This window comes from Halichoeres trimaculatus, unplaced genomic scaffold (genome assembly GCF_033239565.1).
Source record: "Halichoeres trimaculatus isolate MK-OKI-2021-1 unplaced genomic scaffold, fHalTri1.1 fHalTri1_scaffold_13, whole genome shotgun sequence".
In the NCBI taxonomy this organism is placed as follows: Eukaryota; Metazoa; Chordata; class Actinopteri; order Labriformes; family Labridae; genus Halichoeres; species Halichoeres trimaculatus.
Genome location: NW_027437191.1, coordinates 25,407,559 through 25,432,540, shown reverse-complemented (window position 1 = coordinate 25,432,540; position 24,982 = coordinate 25,407,559). Strand labels below are relative to the sequence as shown.

General features: G+C 41.3%; 1 protein-coding gene across 1 annotated transcript; it reads right to left on the bottom strand.

Moving 5' to 3' along the window:
* Window positions 1–1,787: 1,787 nt before the first annotated feature.
* Window positions 1,788–23,598, bottom strand: LOC141802023 (endothelin-2). The gene is made up of 4 exons (XM_074685410.1): window positions 23,298–23,598; window positions 10,465–10,627; window positions 4,950–5,069; window positions 1,788–4,863 (listed from the first exon to the last, which is right to left on the bottom strand). Exons 1-4 carry the CDS (start codon window positions 23,356–23,358, stop codon window positions 4,758–4,760), a joined length of 450 nt encoding a protein of 149 aa, XP_074541511.1. The 5' UTR covers window positions 23,359–23,598; the 3' UTR covers window positions 1,788–4,757.
* Window positions 23,599–24,982: the final 1,384 nt, after the last annotated feature.

Sequence of the window (24,982 nt, the reverse complement as noted above, 5' to 3'; positions counted from 1 at the left end):
GCCAATAAATCGAGCACAGCAGCATTGTTTCCAGGCTCTCATAGCCCCTCTGTTCAGAACTCTCTGATTTAGTGGACGTGACCCTCATATGTAAATGAGCCACCGCTGATACCCCCCGCTCTTCCACGCCACTGAGAACGGCGCCACTAGCTCTGAGTGCACAATGTTTAGAAAACAGCAAAGCTTGTTTACTGTAACATTACAGGCTTAAACAACAGGCTAACCGCAGCTAAAGTTAGCATCCTGAAGCTAACACAGAGACAAGGGGACACTGAGGAAAAGCTCTTACATCTGCTCCACAGCACACAGCATTTAAAATACTCACATTTCCATGGTCCGAGGTTTGTTGGCGGATGGTTGGTAATGAGCCTGGATTCAGGACCAGTCTATTTACTAGCCCTCTGTTGTACTGTCCAAAGTTGGAAAAGCAGTCGGCTGTGAAGTGACTAGCACACACACGCACAGTTTTACTGAGTGTAGCTGGCACATTTTCTTGATAAATGAACTCTAGCCACTTAGTCTTGGAAAGCTTGTGCATGGAACTATGTGGCTGTTTACAGCCCAAAATCAAAGCAGTGATGGCTCTTCAACTTTGGCATTCTCCTCCCCACTGCTGGAGAGATTTCTCTACAGTAGCAGGGAGGGGAGTGGACCAATCAGGTCAGACTTGCTCCTGATTGGTCAAAAAAGGGAATCGCTGACATCAGCAAATCCCCAAAATCCAAGCAGCTTGTTTTAGGTCAGGATTTTACATTCACAGGGACTACTAAGTTCAGGTTTTGTCATTAAATATCACATTTTGTGGGCTGGGAGGAAAGCCAAAGACCCACACATTTCACTAAAAAACTTAATAAAGTGATTTTTGCACAATATGGGACCTTTAAAACAGCCAAACAGGTGTGGTAGGTAATCCTGCTGTTAGTGCTTGTAATGGTGGGGTGTACCCTCATTAAATCTAATGCTCTGCTGGGGCGTTAACCTGGCTCATGCATACCCCTAACCCTTTTTTTCCCCTCACCATAAGTACAAATGATCCATTTCATTGCTAATGGTTGAATGTGTATACAGGCCCAGATTCTGATCCTGCCATAAAAACATCCTTATGTATTTTCCCCCCCTAATGGAGAATATTTTTCTTGATTAGAGGCATAGTTTGCTGTTGTTTGCGCAGCAGGTTACACTGCACGAAACTGACCACCTGTCATCTGGTATCAAGACACACCTGAGGGACAGGTGAGGTCTGGTTTCATCAGTCTGTTATGATGGCACAAGGATGTTTGGGCATATGCAGTGACTGATTTTTACAGAAATTACCAAAAGAAAGAGTTAACACATTGAGCAGTTATATGTTGCTTTCACAGTTAATAAATAAGCCAGTAAGAGCTGCTAGACCTTCTCTACCTCAACATTATTCAGGGGGTTTAAAGTACAAAAGGAAAACTTGACGGCCCCAAAGTATTTCTTTCCAATCCTGTGATAGATGGATCCCAGCACCTGCAGCCACCCGCAGCAGGATCCCAGCCAACACATAACAGACATGCCTGTGTGCTGAAAAGACCCCAGAGGGCTGCAGCCGTGAATTATAGCCACTGGGAATCTAATAGAGATGTTTTCTGCTTTCAAACCTGGAAACTGTTTCCTACAATGCATCATTATGTAAGGACTCAAATATTCGCATCAGTTTGAACTTGTCCACAGATTTCTTCAGTCAAGCATCACAGCATGAGACGGCTTTAAAAGTTGTTTTTAATGTGTTTAAACATCTTTAACAAAATAAATATCCTGCAATAAAATAACCAACATTCGTACGTATATGTTGCTATACATTTTGAAAGCTGTTCAGAACATCCTACAGAAGCTAGCTTACAGATGTGTCGTGTTGCAGCTTAAAAACACCAAAACAGGGGAAAGTAAAACCAAGAAATCTGGATTTCATTATTTATATATTACTAACATGATGTAACATTATATATCTCACATTCTGTGTTCATGTTGGCAAAGAGAGAGTGTCACGCTGCTCTTTTTGAGGAAAATCAGCTCAAAGAGTCTTTATGTGATACTAATCGTCTTTTATCTGGCACAGTCTGAATGTAATCAAAGACGTGTTATTCCTCATTTTAAACAGTCTGTGGCCTTGGTCTCAGTTTATCACTTTACATAAATGAGAGCGGGCTGGTTCTTATCGGATCATGCCGGTTGGATTTCCAGGCTGTTTTTTTCATCCAGCGACTTGTGGCTCCAAAACAAAGCTCTGATGAAACAAAGACTCACAGATGTGCATTCATAAGAGACTTTTTTTAAAGCCTACGAGAGTGTGTCAGAGGTGAAATCTGGACTTTATCTAAACTTTTTAAATATAACGGCCCCGAATTGACTGATAGATGCAGAAGTTTGCTTAATGCTCCTGATCAAAGACATAAAGTTCTTGGTTTTATCACTGACAGACTTATTGTCTTTTTCTATATGCTTAAATATCTTGAAGATATCCACATTTTTTTCTGAAACCTAGATGTTTTTGCTTATTCTTGCAAAAATATTTGAACACAAATTCCTAAAAAGTTGTGACTCAGTGAGGAATCTTAAAGCCTGTATTCAGTTTAAAATAGTGCAAAAGCAACATCAAATGTCAAACCTGAAAAACAGTATTGACAGATGAAAAATATCTGTTTTAAATTTGATGCAAGCAACAGGTTTCAGTAAAAAATTTGCTGGTAGTAACTTTCTTTCTGAATGACTTAGTTAATGAACAATGGTAACAGGTATAAAGAGGACACCCTAGAGAGGTGGAGCTGAATCACTCTGTGAGAGACTGTGTGAGCAAAGGGATCATCAGTCTAAGAATAAAGTTCCTCAGAAATTTGTGGATACCACTCGCCTAGTGTATTGCAGTTTATGTGTAGTAGGTATGTGCAATTCAGAATTGTTGGATGGGATTTTCTTGGAGGTTCCCTTGAATTATGACATAATCTGCACTTGCGTTGCTTTCATGGTGTAATAAGTTAATTGGCCAATTATTTGCAGTTGTGCATGCGGCGAACGCTACAGCCAAATAGACCATTCCATAATGGTATATTAAGACTAATGGACCTTTTCTCTTTAATGACTGAATTTACATATGCACCCAGGTGCTCAACTGATCTGACTGCAGAACAACTCCAGAAACTGGTCTCCTGAGGTCACAAACATCGACAAAATGTTGTTTGTGTGGTAAATTGGTCTCAGTTCAAACTGTTTGGAAACTTGTTGCTGACCTCAAACACAGGTTATCATTATCACAAAACAACATTTTTTTTTGTCTAATTGTGTGATAAGGTGTATTTTCAGTTTTTTTTTTAATTAAAGGGGATGTGGGGAGTTTGAAAGTGATCTTCAAAAAGGGTCCCTTCTAGATATATGCCTGATGGTAATCCACACTTTACAATAAGATTATCAGCGCCAATATTGCAGTTTACAGGCTATTTTAAAATGCGACTTCTTAGCTTACAGTTTGGGTCGTCCAGGACCGGATTGATTTACACCATGTCTAAGTCTCTATGACAACACCATGACGCAGACTGACGAAGTTTAGAAGTGAGAAGAGATGTGTTTTTTCTCTGCTTTAAAACAATTTCTGTGATTAATTTTGTAGTGATGGTGGACACAGGAGCATAACTGTCAGACAGGAGAAAGGACAGAAGAAAGCTGTATCTCTCTATAACACGGGGATAAGCTGTTAATGATTGTGTCCATTCCAACCCACAGTCAGCAGTTTTTCTGCAGTGGTCTGTTCAACCTTGAAAGTCTGTCAATAAAATGAAGAGTGAGGTTACGTTAGCTCTGCTTGGTAGATGACTGGCAGGACATAGCGAACCAAGATTTACTAACGTTACACATTACGGACATGTCTTAGAGCACCAGGCTGCCAGCTGCGCTAAATATAAACAGCTACTAAACTACTTACAAACTGGCACTATTTACTTGTTGTCATGTTAGCCACAGATCAAATATAGCCGGCTTGATGTCACGTTTTAAACCTTAGCACTACGTAAGTGTACTGATAAGTCCCTAGCCTCAGCACGTTTTATCAAGGAAAAAAGTTGCCTTGAAAAAGAAAATTTGTTTCACCCGATCTCCATTTAATTTAAAAACAAACACACGCCTCACTAAAAGTAATTTACGACAGTGTGCGAAGACTCCAGGCCAGAAGGTGGTGAAGGAGTGCAATCAAAACAGTTCCTCCTCATAGCATCTATAATTAAAGGCTCTAAGTAACTTTTGTATTTTAATGACGTCAACTTTTATTTTCTTCAGCTTAATTTAATGAAAGTTTAGAACTCATTTAGGATTAGTATGACTCTTAAGGTTGGGACTTTAATCAGGCTTCTAACTACATATTGAAGTAGTTTTTGATGTGAGGATGCCCTTCAGTTTGGCTGTTTTGAAAAGTTTGAAATGTAAAACTATAAAAAAATTTAAAATTACGGCACGTTTCCTCCCCAAGTGTCACAGTATCCTCTGTTTTCTTTCCCTCAGAGCCACAAATCAGCTGAGATGATCCACAAATGGGTTCATCCCCCTCCTACTGCCATCATCCTGATTCAGAGTCCTATCCTAACACTTCTGTGGTGTCATATTTACATCAGGCACACACACGCACATGCGTATAAACACACACTATACACATCCACACACCCCGTCAAGGCAGGAAAACACACCAAAGAGTCCATTTATGTGATTTCTGATGCATGATTGGTTGTGTTTTTGGAGCTTAAAGTCTCTCAGGTCTTCTGTTTGAGCGCGTGTCGGCTTCTTTTTTCCCACAAGGCATCCTGGTTTCCCTTCAGCTGTTTGTCAGAGTTCCTGTTCAAAGCAGCGCCGTCTGATCTGAGGAAACAAAAGGCAGAGTGAGATCATAATAACAGGTTTTTATCCATGTGTAATCCTGCTGTTGGTGTGTGCTGCATGCTTACTCCGTGAGCGTGTGGGCTGAGCAGAAGCTGGAGCACTCGGTGTCCTGTGTGTCCGTGCAGAGGCAACGTCCGAGGTCTCTCCTGAGCCGAACAGAACCGAATCCATAAGGAACGACGTGGCTGGAAGGCAGAAAGAGAAACAGGTTAGATAAACACTGATCACCACCCTGTGAGAGAACGCGTGAGCTAACAGTTCAACGGCTTGAGAATCATGTTTCTCAGAGTGAATCAGTGGATTTCAACATTCAAATGTCTATTTCAGGATGACATGAAACAGATGCTCCTGACGTATGAGTTCATAACAAATTGTGCATGACTGTTCTGGGATGTTCTATTGATTTTTTCATAGACCTCCATTGTTGTCTAACTATTAAAATCACATCACTGGAACCAAAGACCTGTCTCCTGATCAGTGTCAAATCTTCACCGTGTTTTGGGATTAAAAAATAAGAGTTCACAGCTGGTAGGAACACTGACCTGTTTTTGAGAGACTAAAATCTAAATTTTCACACAGATGATTATTTACTATGTTGGTTTTCCTGATTTTTTATTCTCACACTTGTAAAGTGAAGTGTTTGGGTTTGGGAGACGCAGATGGGAGTCTCCAAGCATCCAAACAGGCAGAGGTCCAGACTAAAGACAGGCTAATTGACATCAGAGAGACTCCTCTGGGACTGAAGCCCCCTTTGGTGAAGTCCAACAAACAGTTTAAACCACAGCTGCCATTGGTGGACAGATTTTACTGCTGGAACTGCCAGTAGGCTGAGAGAAGATACAGCATTTTATTAGGTTTTTAGGAGGACGAAAAGCCTCAAACACAAACTTAAATCAGGGAAACTCCCCAAGATTGGTTAAGTCTGCCAAGTATCTGTGACTTTGGAAGTATTTAATCCAGTATGACGAAGTAGAGCTACTTTCTCTTGAATGTGAGATGACGTTATAGCAGCTGACACAAGTTATTTATTAGTCTTTCTAATTGGGCAAATGGTTCTTCTTGAGGCTTCTGAAATTCATCCTCTCCAGCTTTTTCTTGAAATATGAAACCAGATTTTACAAACTCATAAAACGCTTGTCGCTTTAAACATCAAAGTATTTGCGCTGCTGATGTATTCCTAGATCTTGCAGAACTTTCCAACACCAGCGTCCTGCCAACAGCACTGCACACAGCCCATAAACCAGAGGGAGCTTAAAAAACAGACAAGTAGTCAACAGGCCTCAGAGCGGACAAGCTGTAACTCACAGAGCCGCAGTTCAGCAGGTCAGTGGATTTATCGATTCCCGAACAGAAACTCTATAAAAACAGTAACAATAGGAGGTAGCTTATCCAGCAAGAGGAAGGAGGAGACGCGAAGAGAATCCAAACAGCATAAAAGTTCACAAAGTGGAGCATGAAAACCGCTCTAAGCAGACAGGCGGGAGATCTGATGGCGGTGAGAAGAGGAAGGCAGCGAGATGAAAGTGTCTCGTTTTATCTCCGACCACAAAGTGGAAATTAGATCCAGATGTGCCTCCATTTGATTAAAAAAATACTTGAACAAGATGTGATTCACATAAAATGATTCATCACAAATAATCTCGGTGAAAATGTTCATCCAAATCAGGACCTCGTGACGATGAATAACCGTAGAGGGCGCTGGTTTTATATCAAGGTATTTCCTTGTTTTACATAATTGTAGTGCTGTTGAGCCACCGGCAGCTGCTGCCAGTTCTCCCTGTGGTGTAGTTAACCTAACCACCAATCCAGAGCAACACCCGCCTCCTTAAACCCGGCTCACGCTGGCACCACGTGGACCGGAGGTAGGAAACAAGATGTCAAACAGCTCTTAAAGAAGGTTTGCAAATCATTTGGGACCAATTTCTGGAGACTGGAAAGTGACTTGTTGTCCCATTTTTGCCTGATAGAGGATTCCAGTGGCTGAACTGTCCGGCTATTGGTTTCACTTGGTGACAAGTCAGGACTACGTGGACTCTCCTACAGAGCCATGTTGTTGTTATCCCTTAACAATGTTGTTAGTCGTCGTCTTGCTGAGATATGTGTGGTCTTCCTCCTACCATCAGGGATGCTGGTTTTGAATAATGAATCATCCTATTAGCTGTTCAGTCTGTTGTTTCAGATAAGAGTGAAAAAATTTAAGCTGGCTCACATGTCCGACTAACACTCTGTTTTTATGGAATAAATCCTATGCTTTGTTTTCTTCTTCATGCCGATATACCCTAAAAGAGCCTCTTTCATTACATTCTTCTCTGCCTAAAGGAGCCAATATACACGTCTCTGTTTTCTGAGTAAATTTAATTTGACTCACTGCGTGATACCTGTTCAATTCAGAATCAAATAAAAGCTGACATGAAACATAAGTTTGTTTCTGTTTGGTCTCTGAGAGGATTTCTGGTGAGTGCGGCTCCTTTAAACGGCATGTCAAAGTGATGGTGTGGACATGAACACCACGAATGAAGCCCTCATCTTCAGCTGTGGTTTGTATCTAAATGTGAAATAAGGATTCAGCAATAAAAGCCTGTGGAGTGACACAGCTTTACTATGTCTAAAACACTTTGTTTCAGCTGCTGTCTCTTTAAGGCTCCGCTGTTCACAAACCCTCTTCACTCTGATTGGCTTGTTAAGATTGGAGCTACGGCAGACTTTGGTGTTCAAAGCCCGCCCCTCCAATGTGTCACTGATTCTTACGTGATGACATCATAATTCCAGATCCCGTTAAGATCTCCTCAAGATCTACTGCTACGTAGCATTTTGATCAATTTACAGACAGATTGAGGGATTTCTACAACACATGAATATGTAGAGGTTTGAAAATCTGCACACATTTAGTCTGAACATCCAGAGCTGCATTTTAAATCTTTCATTTGAAATGTAAGATATGTTCCAGATTTAAAGCATCTGAAAATTGTTTTTGTGGCTGAAAACATTTTGAAATCCATCGCTCTCTCTGGGAGTTAGCTTTCAAATATTCTACATTATATTTATCAAACAATTAAAGGCAAGCTACTTTAGTTTCCTTTTGGCACGTGAACTTGATGTTATTCATTTCCATCTCCCAGGTGTTTATACGTTTGAACCTCTCAGCCTGAAACAGGAACCCAGCCAACAGCTGCCTCAAGTCATTAACTTCATTTGAGCTCAGTGTGCACAAGCAATGAGTGAGCAGTAATATGCGGTGCAGCTAATAAGAAAGAGCACCTTCAAGAAGGAAGGGTAATTTCTCCCATGTTTCCTCTAACTGCTCCTAAACAGCCCTTTTTCAACCCTTTTACGTAGACCACATAGTCCTAAATCTGCGGTCTGCAGTTAACCCCTTCAGGATCTCCTTATGTCCTTATATAATCTTATCTCAGAACAGCAGTTTCAACAAACTCAACCTTTCTGTTTGCTTTAATTCCTCTAAAAATATCTCCCCATGCTGACCGTGTTTTTCATGCCTTTTGAAATAAGCCACAAGTTAACTAGAGGAAGAGGTGTCACAGAAATAGCTTCCAGAAAGCGACTAAAAACAGCTCAGGACCCTCTCACTAAGCCTCAGATTGTTAGTTTAGTCTAAACATAGCAGTGTGGTAAAAAGTCATCTTCCTGCCTTCATTATAAAGAAGGATTTAACAGCACCACCGGCAACCACCATCACTAACTACACCACTAAACCCTGAGGACTGCTGGGAGATTCAGGGGGATATTTCCAGGAAAACATCCAGCAGAAAAACAACATCTCTGTTTCTGACCTCACTGTTAGTCTGGATCTATCATCACTTTAAGGATCTTATTTATAGGTACAGTAAATGTACTTAACCAGGGACCTGGACGTCTACACCAAGTCCAGCAGATGGTTTAAGTTACCCTTGGCCCCTTTAAAAAAAGTAGTCCAAGAGTACCTATGATCAGATGCTTAAGACTCCTTATTAACTTATTCATTAGGTTGCCTTAATAAGACTCTTGAGGGTACCTGAAAACAGATGTGAAAATATACCTTGAAGCTTGTACCAGAGATTACATTAATAAGACTCTAAATGGTACCTTGAAATGAAGGCTAAAGTCAAAAATTATACTTCAGGTTGCCTTAATAAGACCCAACAGGATACCTAAAAAAAGATTCTAAAGTCTACCTGAAAAACTTTATATAAGGTTGCCTTAATATGACTCCAAAAGGTACCTTAAAACAAATGTCCAACCTGAATTTGTACCAAAGATTGCCTTACTTAGTCTTTAGATGTTACCTTGAAACAAATGCTCATCTTTACCTGGAAACTTAAACTTTAAGTTCCTTTTTTTAGACTTCTAAGGGTATCTCAACCAGATGCCAAAGGCTACCTCAAAGTTATTCCTCAGGTTGCTACATCAAGACCCAACAGTGTACTTCAGGGGTGGCCAACCAGTCAAAGACCAAGAGCCACAAAACTTACCATGGCACTACAAAGAGCCACATCACACACATGGTCTTTCAAACACAACAAAATGCCAAAAAAATAAAATCAATACATTTCCAATTTTCAAAGCAAGATTATCAATCAATCAATCAATCAATCAATCAATCAATCTATCTATCTATCTATCTATCTATCTATCTATCTATCTATCTATCTATCTATCTATCTATCTATCTATCTATCTATCTATCTAGATAGATAGATTGATAGAGAGATAGATATCAATGAGCACATGAACGATTTAGAGAAGCACATGAAGAGAAACTGAAACTTAAGTATCAATCTCATAATGACCCATGAATCGATCAATACTGATCCCAATGTTGGCATCCAATATCAATATTTTAGATTGATCAGCACACCACTCCTCAAAACTATAAATATATATTTTTATGAATGGATCAAAGAGCCGCACTCTGAAAAGCAAAAAGCCATATGCGGCCCGCGAGCCACAGGTTGGCCACCCTTGGTGTACCTCAAAACAGACTCTAAACTCTATCTGGAAAAGTATACCCAAGGTTGCCTTCATGAGACTCTAAAAGGTACCTCAAAACAGATGCCAAAGTCTACCTGGGAACACAAACCTGAAGTTGGCCTCAAAAGGTATTAAAGATGGAAGACAGGGTACCTTATAACCCAATGCACAATGAGAAGCCTCAGTAATAGCAGAAAGTAAAACAGCCCCTAAGCTCAGATTGTGAAAAGAATTCATAGTTTTTTTTTCCTTCAGTTAGTCCAACACTTCATCATTTGTTTGACTGTATCTACACTCAGATCACATTTGTTGTGATTGTAAGGCTGGCTCTGCTTGCTGAACTGTAAATTGTTATTTCCTCCTCAGAAACCCCTGACCTGGCACAACACTCAGAGTTTATCTTAGATCAGGGCTCAGCTGATGTTTGTGAACACCTCCCTGAGAAACTCTCCCTGCTGCTGCTGCTGCAGAGAAAACTCTGAGCTCACCCTCTGCCTATCAATCATTCCTTATCTTCAGTTTGTTTTATGATCACATTTAACACTGTACTATTTACCACTCTGCTGCGGTGCTCCATTACTCTGAAAACAAACCTGCTGGCAGTACGCTTACCTTGGGGTGTTGACCCAGACGATGCCGATGTGGCAGAAAAAAATGCACTCCTTGTCCTTCTGGTTCTCACAGGAGCAGCGTTTCTCACGCCGATGGGCTGTGTGGGGGAGCTGCACCAGGGGGCCCTCCTCTGCTTTGGGGCTTGTGACTGAGACAGTAGAAGCTGCAGAGAAAAAGAGGAAGAGGGAGTCGGTGAAGCATCATTTGTTGTACTTTTCTGGAGTTTGACCATTTGATTTTCTATACACAATCCGAAAAGTCTTCTCCTGGATTCTGGAGCTGATATTAAGCAAGAGCACAGAGATGGGGTGCAACGTGAGACCTCTGAGACCTATGATTGAAGTTTGGCTGCAACGTTTTGGACCACTCAAAGGGAGTCCAGGAATGGACCATCGAGACAATAGAAGAAAAGAGAGACGCAATAATCCATTCAAGATGAAACCAAAGTACGAATAATCATCTTTAACTCAAACCAGGACACAAAGAGCTTGAATTTAGAAATGTCGGTAAATGATAAAAGAAGATCAAATCAAACTTTCTTCATGTTAGTCCAAGCTCAGGGCCTGGTTCCTTTTGGGAGACTACTTATTGTCTATGAAACCACAGGCTCAGGGGGCCTTTGCTTTCTGTGTTCAAACCAAGCTTGTATTCAATTCACACCATCAAGACAGACTGACAACATTTTCAGGTTTATAAAAAATACAGGTGTAAGTCATCTTCATAGAATTGATCACCCTGAAGAGTTCTTTTAAGAAGCTTCAGGAGAACAATACCTGTTGTTTCTCTGGTGAAATAGACAGAAGGTGCTGTATCTACAAGATACAATGGACTAAGTCTGCAGTTTATCGACAGGTGTTAGGGCAACAAACTGGCCAGTCAAAATAACTTGAGATGGATACATTTAATCTTATAAAGAAACAAGAAAATGAGATGAAAACATAAACAGGACTGTGCTATACTGGAAATGCGGACTAAACCCTTACACTGGTCAAGTTGACCAGTGTAAGGTGTTGAGTGTTTATACACTCACTGGCCACTTTATTAGGCACACCTTGCTAGTATTAGGTTGCACCCCCTTTTTCCTTCAGAACTGCCTTAATCCGTGGCATAGATTCAACAAGGTACTAGAAACATTCCTCAGAGAGTTTGGTTCATATTGACATGATAGCATCACGCAGTTGCTGCAGATTTGTCGGCTGAACATCCATGATGAGAATCTCCCATTCTACCACATCCCAAAGGTGCTCTATTGGATTGAGATCTGGGGACTGTGGAGGACTATTTGAGTACAGTGAACTTATTGTCATGTTCAAGAAACCTGTCTGAGATGATTCCAGCTTTATGACATGGAGCGTTATCCTGCTGGAAGTAGCCATCAGAAGATGGGTACACTGTGCTCATAAAGGGATGGATATGGTCAGCAACAATACTCAGGTAGGCTGTGGACTTTAAACCATGCTCGGTTGGTACTAAGGGGCCCAAAGTGAGCCAAGATATATCCCCAACACCATTACACCAGCAGCAGCAGCCTGAACCATTGATACAAGGCAGGATGGATCCATGCTTTCATGTTGTTGACGCCAAATTCTGACCCTACCATCTGAATGTGGAGCAGAAATCCAGACTCATCAGACCAGGCAACGTTTTTCCAATCTTCTATTGTCCAGTTTTGGTGAGCCTGTGTGAATTGTAGCCTCAGTTTCCTGTTCTTAGCTGACAGGAGGGTCACCCGGTGTGGTCTTCTGCTGCTGTAGCCCATCTGCCTCAAGGTTGGACGTGTTGTGCGTTCAGAGATGCTCTTCTGCAGACCTCGGTTGTAACCAGTGGTTATTTGAGTTACTGTTACCTTTCTTTCAGCTCGAATCAGTCCGTCCATCCTCCTCTGACCTTTGGCATCAAGAAGGCATTTTTCCCCTAGAGGTGGTTGTGGGTTAAAATCCCAGTAGATCAGCAGTTTCTGGAATACTCTGACCAGCCCGTCTGGCACCAACAACCATGCCATGTTCAAAGTCCCTTAAATCACCTTTCTTCCCCATTCTGATGCTTGGTTTGAACTGCAGCAGATCGTCTTGACCATGTCTACATGCTTAAAAGTATTGAGTTGCTGCCATGTGATTGGCTGATTAGAAATTTTGGTTACAAGCAGTTGGACAGGTGTGCCCAATAAAGTGGCCGTTGAATGTATTTCAAGACCAGATGTCGATTGCCATGTCTCTTGTTTACATCTTGCTTATCTGGTTGTTGCAAACGGCCGTTCCCTCGAGAGGTATCAAGTATTTTTATATTCAGGTCTGTGACATTTCCAAACACTGCTGAGGCCAGATCATTTCACCAATAATCTCAAATAGCTGGAAGCAGGTTGGCATGGAAAGATTGAATCACGCGTAACCGTCGTTTCCAGTTTTTGTCACGTCCCTCACAGGTGTTAATATCTTTCTGCCTTTTTACACTCAACTGCACAATGACCTCAAGCATGAGCAACTCCACCTGAACACACTCAACCCCTGCACAAGCACATATAGGTCCTAAAAAAGCACATGCAGCGAGCGGGAACCTGTAAAGCCCACGGAGCCCACAGGCAGCCTTTGATCCTGCTCCTTGAGCACACACGGGAATGTTTGGGCGTCTGAAGAAGGATTTACTCATTGGCACAAAATAACACCTCTCCTCACTGTAAATGGTGTAGGTCTGTCTTTTCTATCCCTGTGCTCCACAGAATCAAATATGTGAGGGTTGTTTTTCATGGAAAGTCTGCAAAAAAGATGTTTTTGTCTAGAGGATCATGTCCCCGCTGTAACCTGAGAGGAACAATAACTCACAGGTGGTGAGCTAAATATGGATACTGACGATTAGCTGAAAACTAAAAATATAAACATTTGATTCTTTTCTTTACTTCTTTGCATGAGCTGTTGCCAAAACACTGGATTAAAAGTCTGAAGATCTTAGTCTCTGTCCATGGTGCTGAAATGAGCACCAAAATAAATGTGATCCAGACATTTTTTGAAACTCTCTAAAGAATGTTTTCTAAAAATGCAGCCAGTCTGTCACGGCACATCTAGGTGCTGAACCTAATCTCTTCCTGAAATAAGCCTCTGGTTCCTGGTCTACACCTGCTGCTGTTGATGTGAAGAGGCTCGAGGTCCAGGTCTCTGCTCACCTGTACCTGAGTGATCTGGAGCCAGACCTACAGCTCTCTGCCAGACATCTGTCACAACTGCACCATCAAGACGGAGGCGGTGAGAGAATAACAGTAATGCTTTCCTGTGATGTTCAGCTTTGACCCCACATGACACTGACTTATTTTCATTTTATTATCATGGTTTTTAGAAAGCTTTTCAGTGCGTCCCTGACAAACACAGCTTAAAAAGACGGTGAGGTAGCTTTAAACTAAAAGAAAACACAACAACGTGGCGTTTCAATGCTTCTTGCTGATAAAAGTTGAACTTTAGAGATTCAGTGCTTGCAGCAAAAGTTGCAGAAAAAGGAGCAATATGTTTTATTAGTTTGATGTATTCAGCTTTTTAACAAGGCAGGAACCTTAGGGATGCACAGGTTTAATGCAAAGTCAGAAGAAACCATTTTTAAACTTTGTTATCAACTCCTCAGTAAAGAAAGTGGCTGTTGGCTGTCCCAGAAGTACAAAATACCATTTCATTCTTCTATTCTTGTTTTTTTTTTAAATGTGTAAATATCAACCCTCCTCTTCCATCCAGACTTGGGATTGGCAAAAGTGACCCAAAAGAGACTCTAAGTGGGTTTGCCTCTTACTTGTTCAACTGTGAGTTGTTTAGGACTGGGGAATGGCCAATGGCAGCACTGACTGCCCATTAAGAGAGAAGAGTAAAACTGATATGTGCTTTCACATCAAAGTCTCCAAACTCCAGAAAAAGTAGCGTATTTGTCACTTTTTTGAAGAAAAGTCGCTAGTGGGGTTTGAAAAGTCGCTTAATGAAACCACAAAATTGCTAAGTTGGCAACTCTGACTGGATAAAAAAATGGAGTGAAAACCCAAAAATACTTCAAAAAAAGAAGGTTAGAAAAAAATCAGTATAGTGTGGCTCTTTTATCTAGCTGAAGCTTTCTCACATTGATGGCTACCATGACAATCGGTGTTTCAGCTACCCTTACAGTTACGCTACTGTGCCTAGCCAGTGCTGAACAACTTAAACTTAACCAACCAACTTAAAGACTTAGTACTGTTATGTACTGTTGGTTATGCATATGTGTGTTGTTGAATCAGTTTAAAAATGAATTGGACACATTCTGTTCTTCTCCTTTACATACACTCACCAGCCACTTTATTGGGCACACCTGTCCAACTGCTCGTTAACGCAAATTTCTAAACAGCCAATCACATGGCAGCAACTCAATGCATTTAGGCATGTAGACATGGTCAAGACGATCTGCTGCAGTTCAAACCGAGCATCAGATTGGGAAAGAAAGGCGATTTAAGTGACTCTGAATGTGGCATGGTTGTTGGTACCAGACAGGCTGGTCTGAGTATTTCAGAAACTGCTGATCTACTGGGATTTTCACACACACACAACCATCTCTAGGGTTTCCAGAGAATGGTCCCAAAAAGAGAAAATATCCAGTGAGCAGCAGTTCTGTGGGTGAAAATGCCTTGTTGATGTCAGAGGTCAGAGGAGAATGGACAGACTGGTTGGAGCTGATAGAAAGACAACAGTAACTCAAATAACCACTGGTTACAACCGAGGCCTGCAGAAGAGCATCTCTGAACGCACAACACGTCCAACCTTGAGGCAGATGGGCTACAGCAGCAGAAGACCACACCGGGTGACCCTCCTGTCAGCTAAGAACAGGAAACTGAGGCTACAATTCACACAGGCTCACCAAAACTGGACAATAGAAGATTGGAAAAACGTTGCCTGGTCTGATGAGTCTGAATTTCTGCTCCACATTCAGATGGTAGGGTCAGAATTTGGCGTCAACAACATGAAAGCATGGATCCATCCTGCCTTGTATCAATGGTTCAGGTTGCTGCAGGTGGTGTCATGGTGTGGGGGATATTTCTTGGCTCACTTTGGGCCCCTTAGTACCAACCGAGCATGGTTTAAAGTCCACAGCCTACCTGAGTATTGTTGCTGACTATGTCCATCCCTTTATGATCACAGTGTACCCATCTTCTGATGGCTACTTCCAGCAGGATAACGCTTTTTGTCATAAAGCTGGAATCATCTCAGACAGATTTCTTCAACATGACAATGAGTTCACTGTAATCAAATGGCATCCACAGTCCCTAGATCTCAATCCTATAGAGCACCTTTGGGATGTGGTGGAACGGGAGATTCTCATCATGGATGAGCAGTCAACAAATCTGCAGCAAGTGCATGATGCTGTCATGTCAATATGGACCAAACTCTGAGGAATGTTTCCAGTACCTTGTTGAATCTATGCCACGAAGGATTTAGGCAGTTCTGAAGGAAAAAGGGGGTCCAACCTAGTACTAGCAAGGTGTACCTCATAAAGTGTCGGATGAATGTTGAGCTGTCTGCAAAGAGGGTAAAAGCCTGCCAGAGTAAATTGCGGGTGTATCGTTTATAGTTGGATCCGATGGATTAGATGGATTTGATGGAGGCGATGGTGAAGCTATTGATGGGTGAAGAGATGTTTCTGTTTCTTGCTCTGCTCATTCAAATGACTCAGCCCTGGAATTATCTAGAGACAGTAAAAAGCTATAAACAAAAAGAAAGAAAGAAAGAAAGAAAGAAAGAAACAGAGACTTCAAATGATTTTTGGGGGGTGAGGTTCAAAGGAAACTTTAAGTTTAAAGCAGAAAGGTATTGTTAGAGTTTGCATGTTTGCTTCTGAGAGATTTCAGAATCATCTCCCTGAAATGACCCTTTGAATCCTGCCTAGTCTCAATGTAATGTCCTCATAACACTGAGATGACTGCAGGGTTAACTCTGTCCCTCTTTGGGGCCCACACCACAGAATATTAATCTTAATAAAACACAGTCTTTAAAACAGCTCCAGGACACAGGTCAGAGCTGATTTTCAGATCGATCAGAGATTATCTCAGATTGGACACAGTCTCAGAAAGTAAACTCTGCCCTTGTATCTGCAGTTTGTCTTTCAGAGAGAATAAACAGAAAGCCAACCTGACCTCTAGAAGTGTTTATACGTTCACTTTCTGTAGTGCCAGACTAAACTGGACTAAACTGAGGCTCCTTGTTCTGATGCTGCAGAAAGATTTAATCAATTCTGCACAGAGATGACACGCTCTTCATCCACAGTCATCACATAACCTTCAACAACACGTCTTGCATGCAACACCTTGGCACGAGTCACTGGGTGAGATTGAAAACATCAAATCCTTGAAGGAGGGAGAGACATGGAGAGAGCCAGTGACAGGTGCCTGACAAACACTATGAGCACCTTTGTGTTGATTGAAGCTGACAGCCCACTTTGATCTCACTCATTAATATCTTGGGAGCATTTTTGAAGCATGTAGTTTTAGGTTCTTTAAGGTTCTTCTTTGGGAAAGAAGTGACTGTCTTGGGTTGAGATGTTCTCTCTGATTAAAAACAAGAAACTTAAAAAGCAACTTCAAGCAAAAAAAAAAAAAAGATAATAATTGAAAAAAAAAGAAATAAAGTTGTGTGCAGGACAGTACTGGCGATCAAGTGGTACCATACCACGTGTTAAGTACAGGGACTTCAGCTTACTTATTCATGTTAGCCTAAACAGTAACATAGCACAAAGAAGAATTACTAACAGTACCACAGTATGACACATTCAGCGCCACCATTATCAGAAACGTCATTAGGCATGTCACATCTTGTAAACTCAAAGCTTTCAGAAAAATTTGACCTGTGATGTCATAAGTACCATAAAGAACTGGTGTTCATGTGGTCTCTTCTCATTAACACAGTTTAAATTTGACGGTGCCATAAATTCGATGACTAAGTGGGATAAGGTAACAGCTAGCAGCTCCAACCTGATGATGCATAAATTTAATCCAAAGTATTATCAAAACAGTTGAGTTGTATATAAATTGTGCCCTGTGTCATCATCATGAAGAATGCTAAAAATGCTTGGTTCAGCTGTTAAGTTTGACATTTTATTACTGAGCTCTATGGGGATTGACTCATTATTGAAGCCATCCCCTAGTGGACAACAGAGAAATAGCAGCTTGGTTTAAACATGTTGATGTTCCCTTTCTACCATGCAGACCTCTGATGAACTCATTTTTAAAAACAGAAAAGATGTGCTTTTTTTTGCTCAAAGTATTTTTATTGACATATTCAAATCATACATAGGAGTATACAGAAGAAATAACATGAACACAATACAACCCCCCCCCCCCCCCCCCCCCCCCCCTGCTCAACAGAGCCCCATCCCTACAACAGTATTACTGTACCGTTAGATAGTTAAATAATGATAATCTTATAAAGAGTTATTCTTGTACTTGCAAATATAAAAATAATTTTAGATAAAAGTCAAAAGATAAATAAATTAAATGGATAAATAAAAGTAAAATAAATAAAAGATGTGCTTTTATTGGAGATTTTAGCTGAGTGTGTTTTAATCGTCAAATTGCTGCTTTTATTTTATTTCTAACTTTTTTCCTTTGACATATCATGGGCAGGATCTTAAATCCTTTGTCCTTTGTTGGTTCAATTGTTTTAATCTTTTACTGTTTTTATTTTTTACAGATGTTTTCCTTTCCTTTATTTGGTGGTGGTTCTTAGCTTTTTCTATATTTCTACATTTTCCTCACATTTCTCTCCTACCTCTCTTTTACTTCTCCTCTTTGATTTCTTTTTACTATTTGTTTTTATGATGTAAAGCACTTCGTAACTCTGTTTTAAAAAGTGCCATGTAAATAAAGTTTAAAATAATAATAATAATAATAATAATAATAATAATAATAATAATAATAATAATAATAATAAAAACAATAATTATCATCATCAATCATCGTGTGATTATGAAATCACTTGATGATTGTTCAACCCGATACTCTACACTTTGATCCTCTGAATAATGGAGAAAATATTATATAGGCTACCATAAACACAGCCAACAACCAGAGATAGATAGATAGATAGATAAACAGTGCTTAACCAATGTATTAGATCACATTTCATGAAAACAAGAAACCCAGCCAGGATCACAAAATGCTTAAATTTGAACTCTTTCCATCTCAGAGAGGTCCCTACAGAACTATATGAAAAAGCAGTTTTACAACATAACTTCAAAGCCTGCCTTTAACCTGGAACATTTTATTTCTGAACCTCAGTTCCCCTCTTTAACTCAGTCACCCCATACATAATGAGCGGGATATGTGATTTAACCAAATAACAAACATGAAATCCAGGCTTTCTTTTCCGCTGTCACAGGATAAACAATTTTGGATCACATCCGAGATGACACATCGATTGTTTCCAGAAGATAAGGAGAATTTTGAAGAAACAAGTCCCCTGAGGAACCCTTCAGAAACCTCAGTGGGCTGCAGGCCCATGGATGATATGATTCTGAATTGAAATGAAATAAAACTCAAACTTCCCTGTGTGTAGAGGGAGGTTGTGACATCAGATGGTATGCTCAAAGTTGGCGTTTACTACTTCCTTGCTTGAAGCAAACTGTAATTCTTGATGGACCACTGAGCACTTAAACTTTCCGACACCTCAGGTTGCTGTCTCCACTTTTGGCTCTCAGAACAACGCAGGCTTCCTTTCCCTGTGAGTGCGTGCTGTGTTTTCTGGTGTTTGTGAGCCTGTGAGCGTGCATTCTTCGACTACATGTGCAAGTATTCATGCAGGAGTCAGTGGAAGTTTGCATCGGTGGTTTGAGTGGGGAACCACAGAGGTAAAACCCTGTTCAGGCTCTTACATACTTCAGCGCTGCCAAGCCAAAGTTTAATTTCTCCGCCTGTTATGAGAGAGTCTGCCTGGCTCCACAGGGTTCCACGATATTCAACAATATACACGGCGATGAGCTGCCTAATCCACGAGCGGGCTGTTTGGGTTGGCAGGAGCCGTTCAGCAGGTAGGTCCCAAAAACACAGATTCAGAGAGTGCAGTCTGAGCCAGCACTTCACTTCCTCCGTGTTGTTCTAGCCTCGCTGGACTCAAGTTTCTGGGAGGTAATAAAGGTAGCAAGGCAAACACGACACTCAGGGTAAACTTTTGGCCTAATTTGGACCTTTTTCAGCTTGACAGTCTCCAGTTTGAGTCCGCAGAGCGTCTGGAAACATCATCCCTGGCTTATTTGAGTCAGAAACACTTTGTGCTGGATCAACATCCCCCCATGAGGCCTGTTAGAGCTTTTGACAACCTGTCGACCTGCTGCACCAAAGACATAACACTATCTTTTAAAGGAGAAACTTAGGAACACATTTTGTCCTACAGGCTCACACTTACATCATAAACTGTTTCAACCAATAAGGGTCCTGTAAGTGGCCCTACCTAGGGGGAACATCTTTGGTTGGTGAAGCAGACATGATGTTTTTATTTCCCCCTCCCTCTGTCCACAATAAGTTAGCCCCCATTTGTGATGGACTTGGTTTTGTACCTCCTAAACAATGGTCTTCTTTGAGCCGTATAGTGTGAAATCAGCTCCTGGTGTTCTAGTTTAGAGAGTGACCCTGTAAACTGGAGACCCTCAGCAGAACGTGTCAGTGGATATCCAGTTTACAGCAGCTGTTCAAACATAGAAGAAGTCCTGGGGAAGGCATCCTAGTTTAGTTTGATATTCCTACATAAACATAAACAGAATCTCCTCATTGAATCAGTATTTAATGATGATCTGCATCCTACAATCAACATGCTCCTTTTGAAGCTCAAACATGGCTCCATCTCTGCCGTCATCATACTTTAGATGAGGGAGTGCTCAGTCTGCTGTTTCTCTGCTTGAAGCTGTTCAAGGCTTTTAGAAACGGCTTCAGCTGGCTTGAGATGGCTTTGTCTCCAGAGAATCCGTCTGTAGTGGTCTGATGATGTTTTCTATTACCTAACCAAGTCTTTGGCCCTGTGATCTGACAAAAAATAGGCTGCAGGAAACGTTTTCCAGGGAGCTTAAAGTTCTTGGACTCTGTGGTCCAATCACAGCTTTAGTTAGAGTCAATTCTCACTAAATGTCCTGATAGTTTTTTTTTTAAATAGCTGCACAGCTGTTATTTTGGTGTATATGTGGGTACTTTTTTCTTCTTTCAATCTTTTTACTTTCAGTTATTAATGTTCAACTTGTCAGCTTTTACTCTGGCGGTTTCTTTCAGCTGTGCCCTCTGCGGATGTGTGGTTGGAGAGTTTTTGGGGACAGCTTTAAAAACAGCACAAGATCTTCATGAGGTTTTCACCAGATCTTCTGAGATAAGGTAATCACACACTGATCTCCTGACTGGTTCTTCAAACATCAAAGGTCTTGTCCACACGTAGCAAGAACATGTTCCAAAATTGAATATGGCCTTCTCACTTGTTTTTGAAAAACTTTCGTCCACACGCAGCTGGCAAATCCTCCGATAAGTGGGGCTCAAGGCATGTCAAACCCATATTTGGCAGTATTTTTCAGAAGTAAAACCCTTGACCCTTGTTCAGCTGTGATGTCGATTACTGGAAACTCTGTTTATCGGCGTCCACACAAAACCATGAAACTGAAGTTTTCTAAAATCTTCACTTTGGTTGGAATTTTTCAGAAAACATTGTTTTTAGTGAGGATGACAGGCGTAAATGTATAAAACATATGTGCGGTTTCCCGAATACCTAGCTACGTGTGAACATGGCCAAAGTCTGCCCATAGCTCCACCCCTCACAGGCCTCCAGAGGGCTGGCCAATCAAAGTGAAGAGGGTATGTGGAGCAGGGAGCCTTAAAGAGACAGCAGCTGAAATGAAGTGTTTCAGACAGAATTTGAAAAAAGCATTTTCTAAAACACCAGAGAGACACAAACAGGTATTTTAAAAGCTGTAAATAATGTAAAGACACAATGTGGGCATGAGAGGGATGGAAAAAAAAGACAAAATTCCCCCTTTTTTCAAATCTCTGCATGGACGGAATTATCCCTTCAACTCTTGGCTTTTGGCTTTTGCAGAACTGTAAAGTTTTATGTCAACTGCATCAAAGTGCCTATATTGTGAAAACTTCTTGGGTTCAATTTTCAGTTTTGGATGGATGATTAGAAAAAGACACCATCCTCCAAAATCTTCACCAGACTGTCAGGAAAAAGGTGATGAAATCATCGATGTGTGTTGAGTTTCTGTCTGTACAGGCTCACACAGCCTTTCCTGCCTTTACATGAGTCTAAGGGTGATACTTGGTGGGTTAAAGTCTTGTTTTCTGAGCAGAGATGAAACCAAAGGAAACAAAAGGAGAAAAGATAAAGCTGCTCTGTGTGAGAGTAATGAGCGCGCTCAGTTGGGTTGGAGGAAACAAGTGGGTATGAGGGTGGCTGTGCCGTCTCTAAACGATGAGGTCAAATTAAGTGGCAGCACACCTTTCCTGGGGCGACGTGTCTGTCTGCCTCGACACTTTAAACACTCCTCTAAGAGGTTTTATGACAAAGCTTCGGTCTACAGCTGTAACAAGAAGAAGCCTAACAGTTTCTCAAACTTTCTCTGGTTTCCTGTTTAATTCCTGAAGAAGAAAAGACAAATTTTAGGAATAAAAACCTGAAACCACTTCTGTATATTTCTTTTGAGTCAGGAGTTTACTTAAGTGATGGTGTTTACAAGCGTTGTTTCGTTTGGATAAGTTCATGAGTAAATCACACTTACACATTTTGTAAAGCTGGAGCTTTGTTCATGGAGTGAAACAAGACAAGTATTTACAGACTAAATTGCCTCAGCCTCCAGCCATGCAACAGGTTTTAACGGAGAGACGAAGTCCCTCGGGACAAATGATCAAAGTTGTGCTGCATTTTTCAGCAGATTATGTCTAAGACTGTTACAGAAGGGATCCCTGCAGAGACCGAGCTTCAGGTTCATGAGGAAAATTATGTTTTTAACCACAAACAGCTGTTTTATCACTCTTTAACACTACTTTTGTCCTGAGTGGGTTTCTGCAGCCTTATGTGAAGCAACATGAGGGCTGGTACCCGTCTGAAACCTGGAAGCCGGAGTCCCCCATCGTAGAGGAGCATGCTCGGACACTGTGCAGCAAACGCCTGGACGCTGGTGTAGGTGATAGATATTTAATAGTCTGTCGTTTTTGCACAGGCTGCAGGAACAGACACTGATGTGCAGGAATCAAACGCTGACTCCGTATGGATTAGTATGCGCATGGTTGTGATTAATCCTGTGACAAGAGCATGTTTCCTGATGTAGTCTGTTCCTAAAAACATTAACCCTGCACAGCGGTGTCTGTCTGATCTGTTGTTGAGGAATGCTCAGCACTAAAACAGGACAAAGCGAGGAGCAGAAGGCGCCTGAAGTGGCTCCTGATTTATTGCTCACATTAGAGGTCAAAACCTGGGAGCGTGGTCGTAAAGTCTGGGGAGTTTATAGTTCACAGTCATTCAGGCTGTGATGCACATTTTTGTCTATGGTGCATGAAAAATTTAGTGAACAGAGGAACTTTATCAAGATTTAACAGACGGGAGGAAGAGGAAGTTGAGTGCAGGATCATTCCCTGGATGATGCAAAAAGTGAGATTTCTCAAATAGCTAAACAGCTCATTATAGATGTGTTGCAAAACAACCAGCAGCAGGTTTGCAAGAAGCATCAAGAGCAGGATTAAAAATCCAGCCAAGGAGATTTGTCTGTGCAGATCTAAAAAATTCAACAAGATGTTACACGTCGCTCTGTCCTAATCAGTTGCAGGGTAATTCAGTGCAAAATCAAACTGTGGTTACAAATATCTGAGATGAGCTCACCTTGATGCTGATGGATCAGCATCAGAGTCACAGCCAGAAGCCAGAAGTAAGTGAAGTCCATCTTTAGAGTCCAGGTGAGTAAAAATCCTCAGAGCAGCTCCAAGACACAACCACAAAACAGAGCCGTGAAGAACACCACCACCTGAGCTTCACAAGGTTCCCAGTCAAAAAATCAAAGACTGAAAATAAAGTTCCTGAAATTTCAACACAGAAATGTCCACTTGATCCAGATCTTGACGTGACCCCGTGTCCTGAAGGACTCAGGAGCCGTGCAGGTTCTCCAGACGCTGGGCGGAGAGAGTGATCGGTGAGGAGCACAGCTGTGTGGAGCTGAATCTGAACAGATGAAAAGAGGTGAACTGCAGCACAGAGGAGGAGAGGAGGAGGAGGGATCTGCTGTGAGACACCTCCACAGCTCCAGCGTCATCAATCACTGCCTCCTCCGCCTGCCGCTGACCCTGGCCCTCACACTCTCTCTGTGGTCTCTCTGGAGCTGGCTGCGTATCAGCAAACGTCTCTCCCAGTTTTCTATTCTCTTCGTCTTCTGGGGGAGCTCTGTTTGTCTCACACACGTCTTCAGCTGTGTGTGTTTGGGTGCTGATCTGCCACTGAAGCATATGTGATTCATTTAACCCCAGCAGCAGCCATGAAGTCAAAGACACAGCTGTTTCCAACAAGCTCTGGTAGAAGAAAGATGGGCTGACAGCTCTCCTCCCTCTGTTGTTTCAGAAAACCCTTTTACAGCCTCTTTCTGAAACACCTCATTTTGGTTGCTATCTCTTTAAGGCTCCCTGCCTGACAAGCCCTCTTTCTTCTGATTGGCCAGCCCTCTGGAGGCTTGTGGGCGGAGTCATGAGCAGACCTTGGTGTTTGAGGCCAGAAAACCTTTTAGGAGATCCTTACGGGATGACCTCATTATTTTTGTCTTCTGTCTTCTAAATAAGCTGAACTTAAATAAAGAAAGGTGTTCTGAAATGATTCCCTTAAAGGTGCAGTGTGTTGAAGTTGGTAACAGAAATGGTAAAAATGAGACACAGTATTATATTTGTATGTAAAGTATGCTAAAATAAGTAAAATAAGTGAATAACCACTACAAATAAAGTTTTTTTAAGTTGGAAAAACAGCTTTATATATTTACATAACTGCAGGTCCTGATCACAAAGGCAAACGTTATGTTTGTCTACAGCAGATTTTGGGGGACAGAAAGAGCGAAATGTCGTTTTCAATACCAGCCTGGCCCCTCGTCCTGAAATCTACCTGGAAGTCAGAAAGAAAAAGAAGAGAGGAAGTGGATTTCATTTTAACAGTAGTAGAAAAAGATGATGAATTAGTTAAAGAGAGTATATTTTTGTTGTTTTGCACAAAAGATTTGGTATGGAGAGTAATTTTTGATGGAGAATCACAAACATCCATCACATGAGTGTAAAACCATCACATTTTGGTCAGGAAGAAATAAAGAGAAACCAGGACAGACAACGACTAAAAGAAGAGTACATGTGGTGTTTCTAAGCTGAGATTCATTGCTGAAAAAATTGGGTCTGAAGGACTATGCTGAAGTTGGCTGTTCTCTGCTCCACAGGTAAAGGCCCAACGTACTGTTGGATAACATTTCTGTAGCAATGTTTATTGGTTGTAAACTGCATGGTTTTATTCTTTTAAATGTAAGCATTTCCATCTTTGAGAGT

Coding starts and splice junctions, on each gene's coding strand:
- LOC141802023 (XM_074685410.1), bottom strand. CDS start 23,358: ATGGACTTCACTTACTTCTGGCTTCTGGCTGTGACTCTGATGCTGATC. Junction 10,628..23,297: donor GCTGATCCATCAGCATCAAG/GTGAGCTCATCT, acceptor TTTTCTCTGCAG/CTTCTACTGTCTCAGTCACA. Junction 5,070..10,464: donor GTCTGGGTCAACACCCCAAG/GTAAGCGTACTG, acceptor TCTGCCTTCCAG/CCACGTCGTTCCTTATGGAT.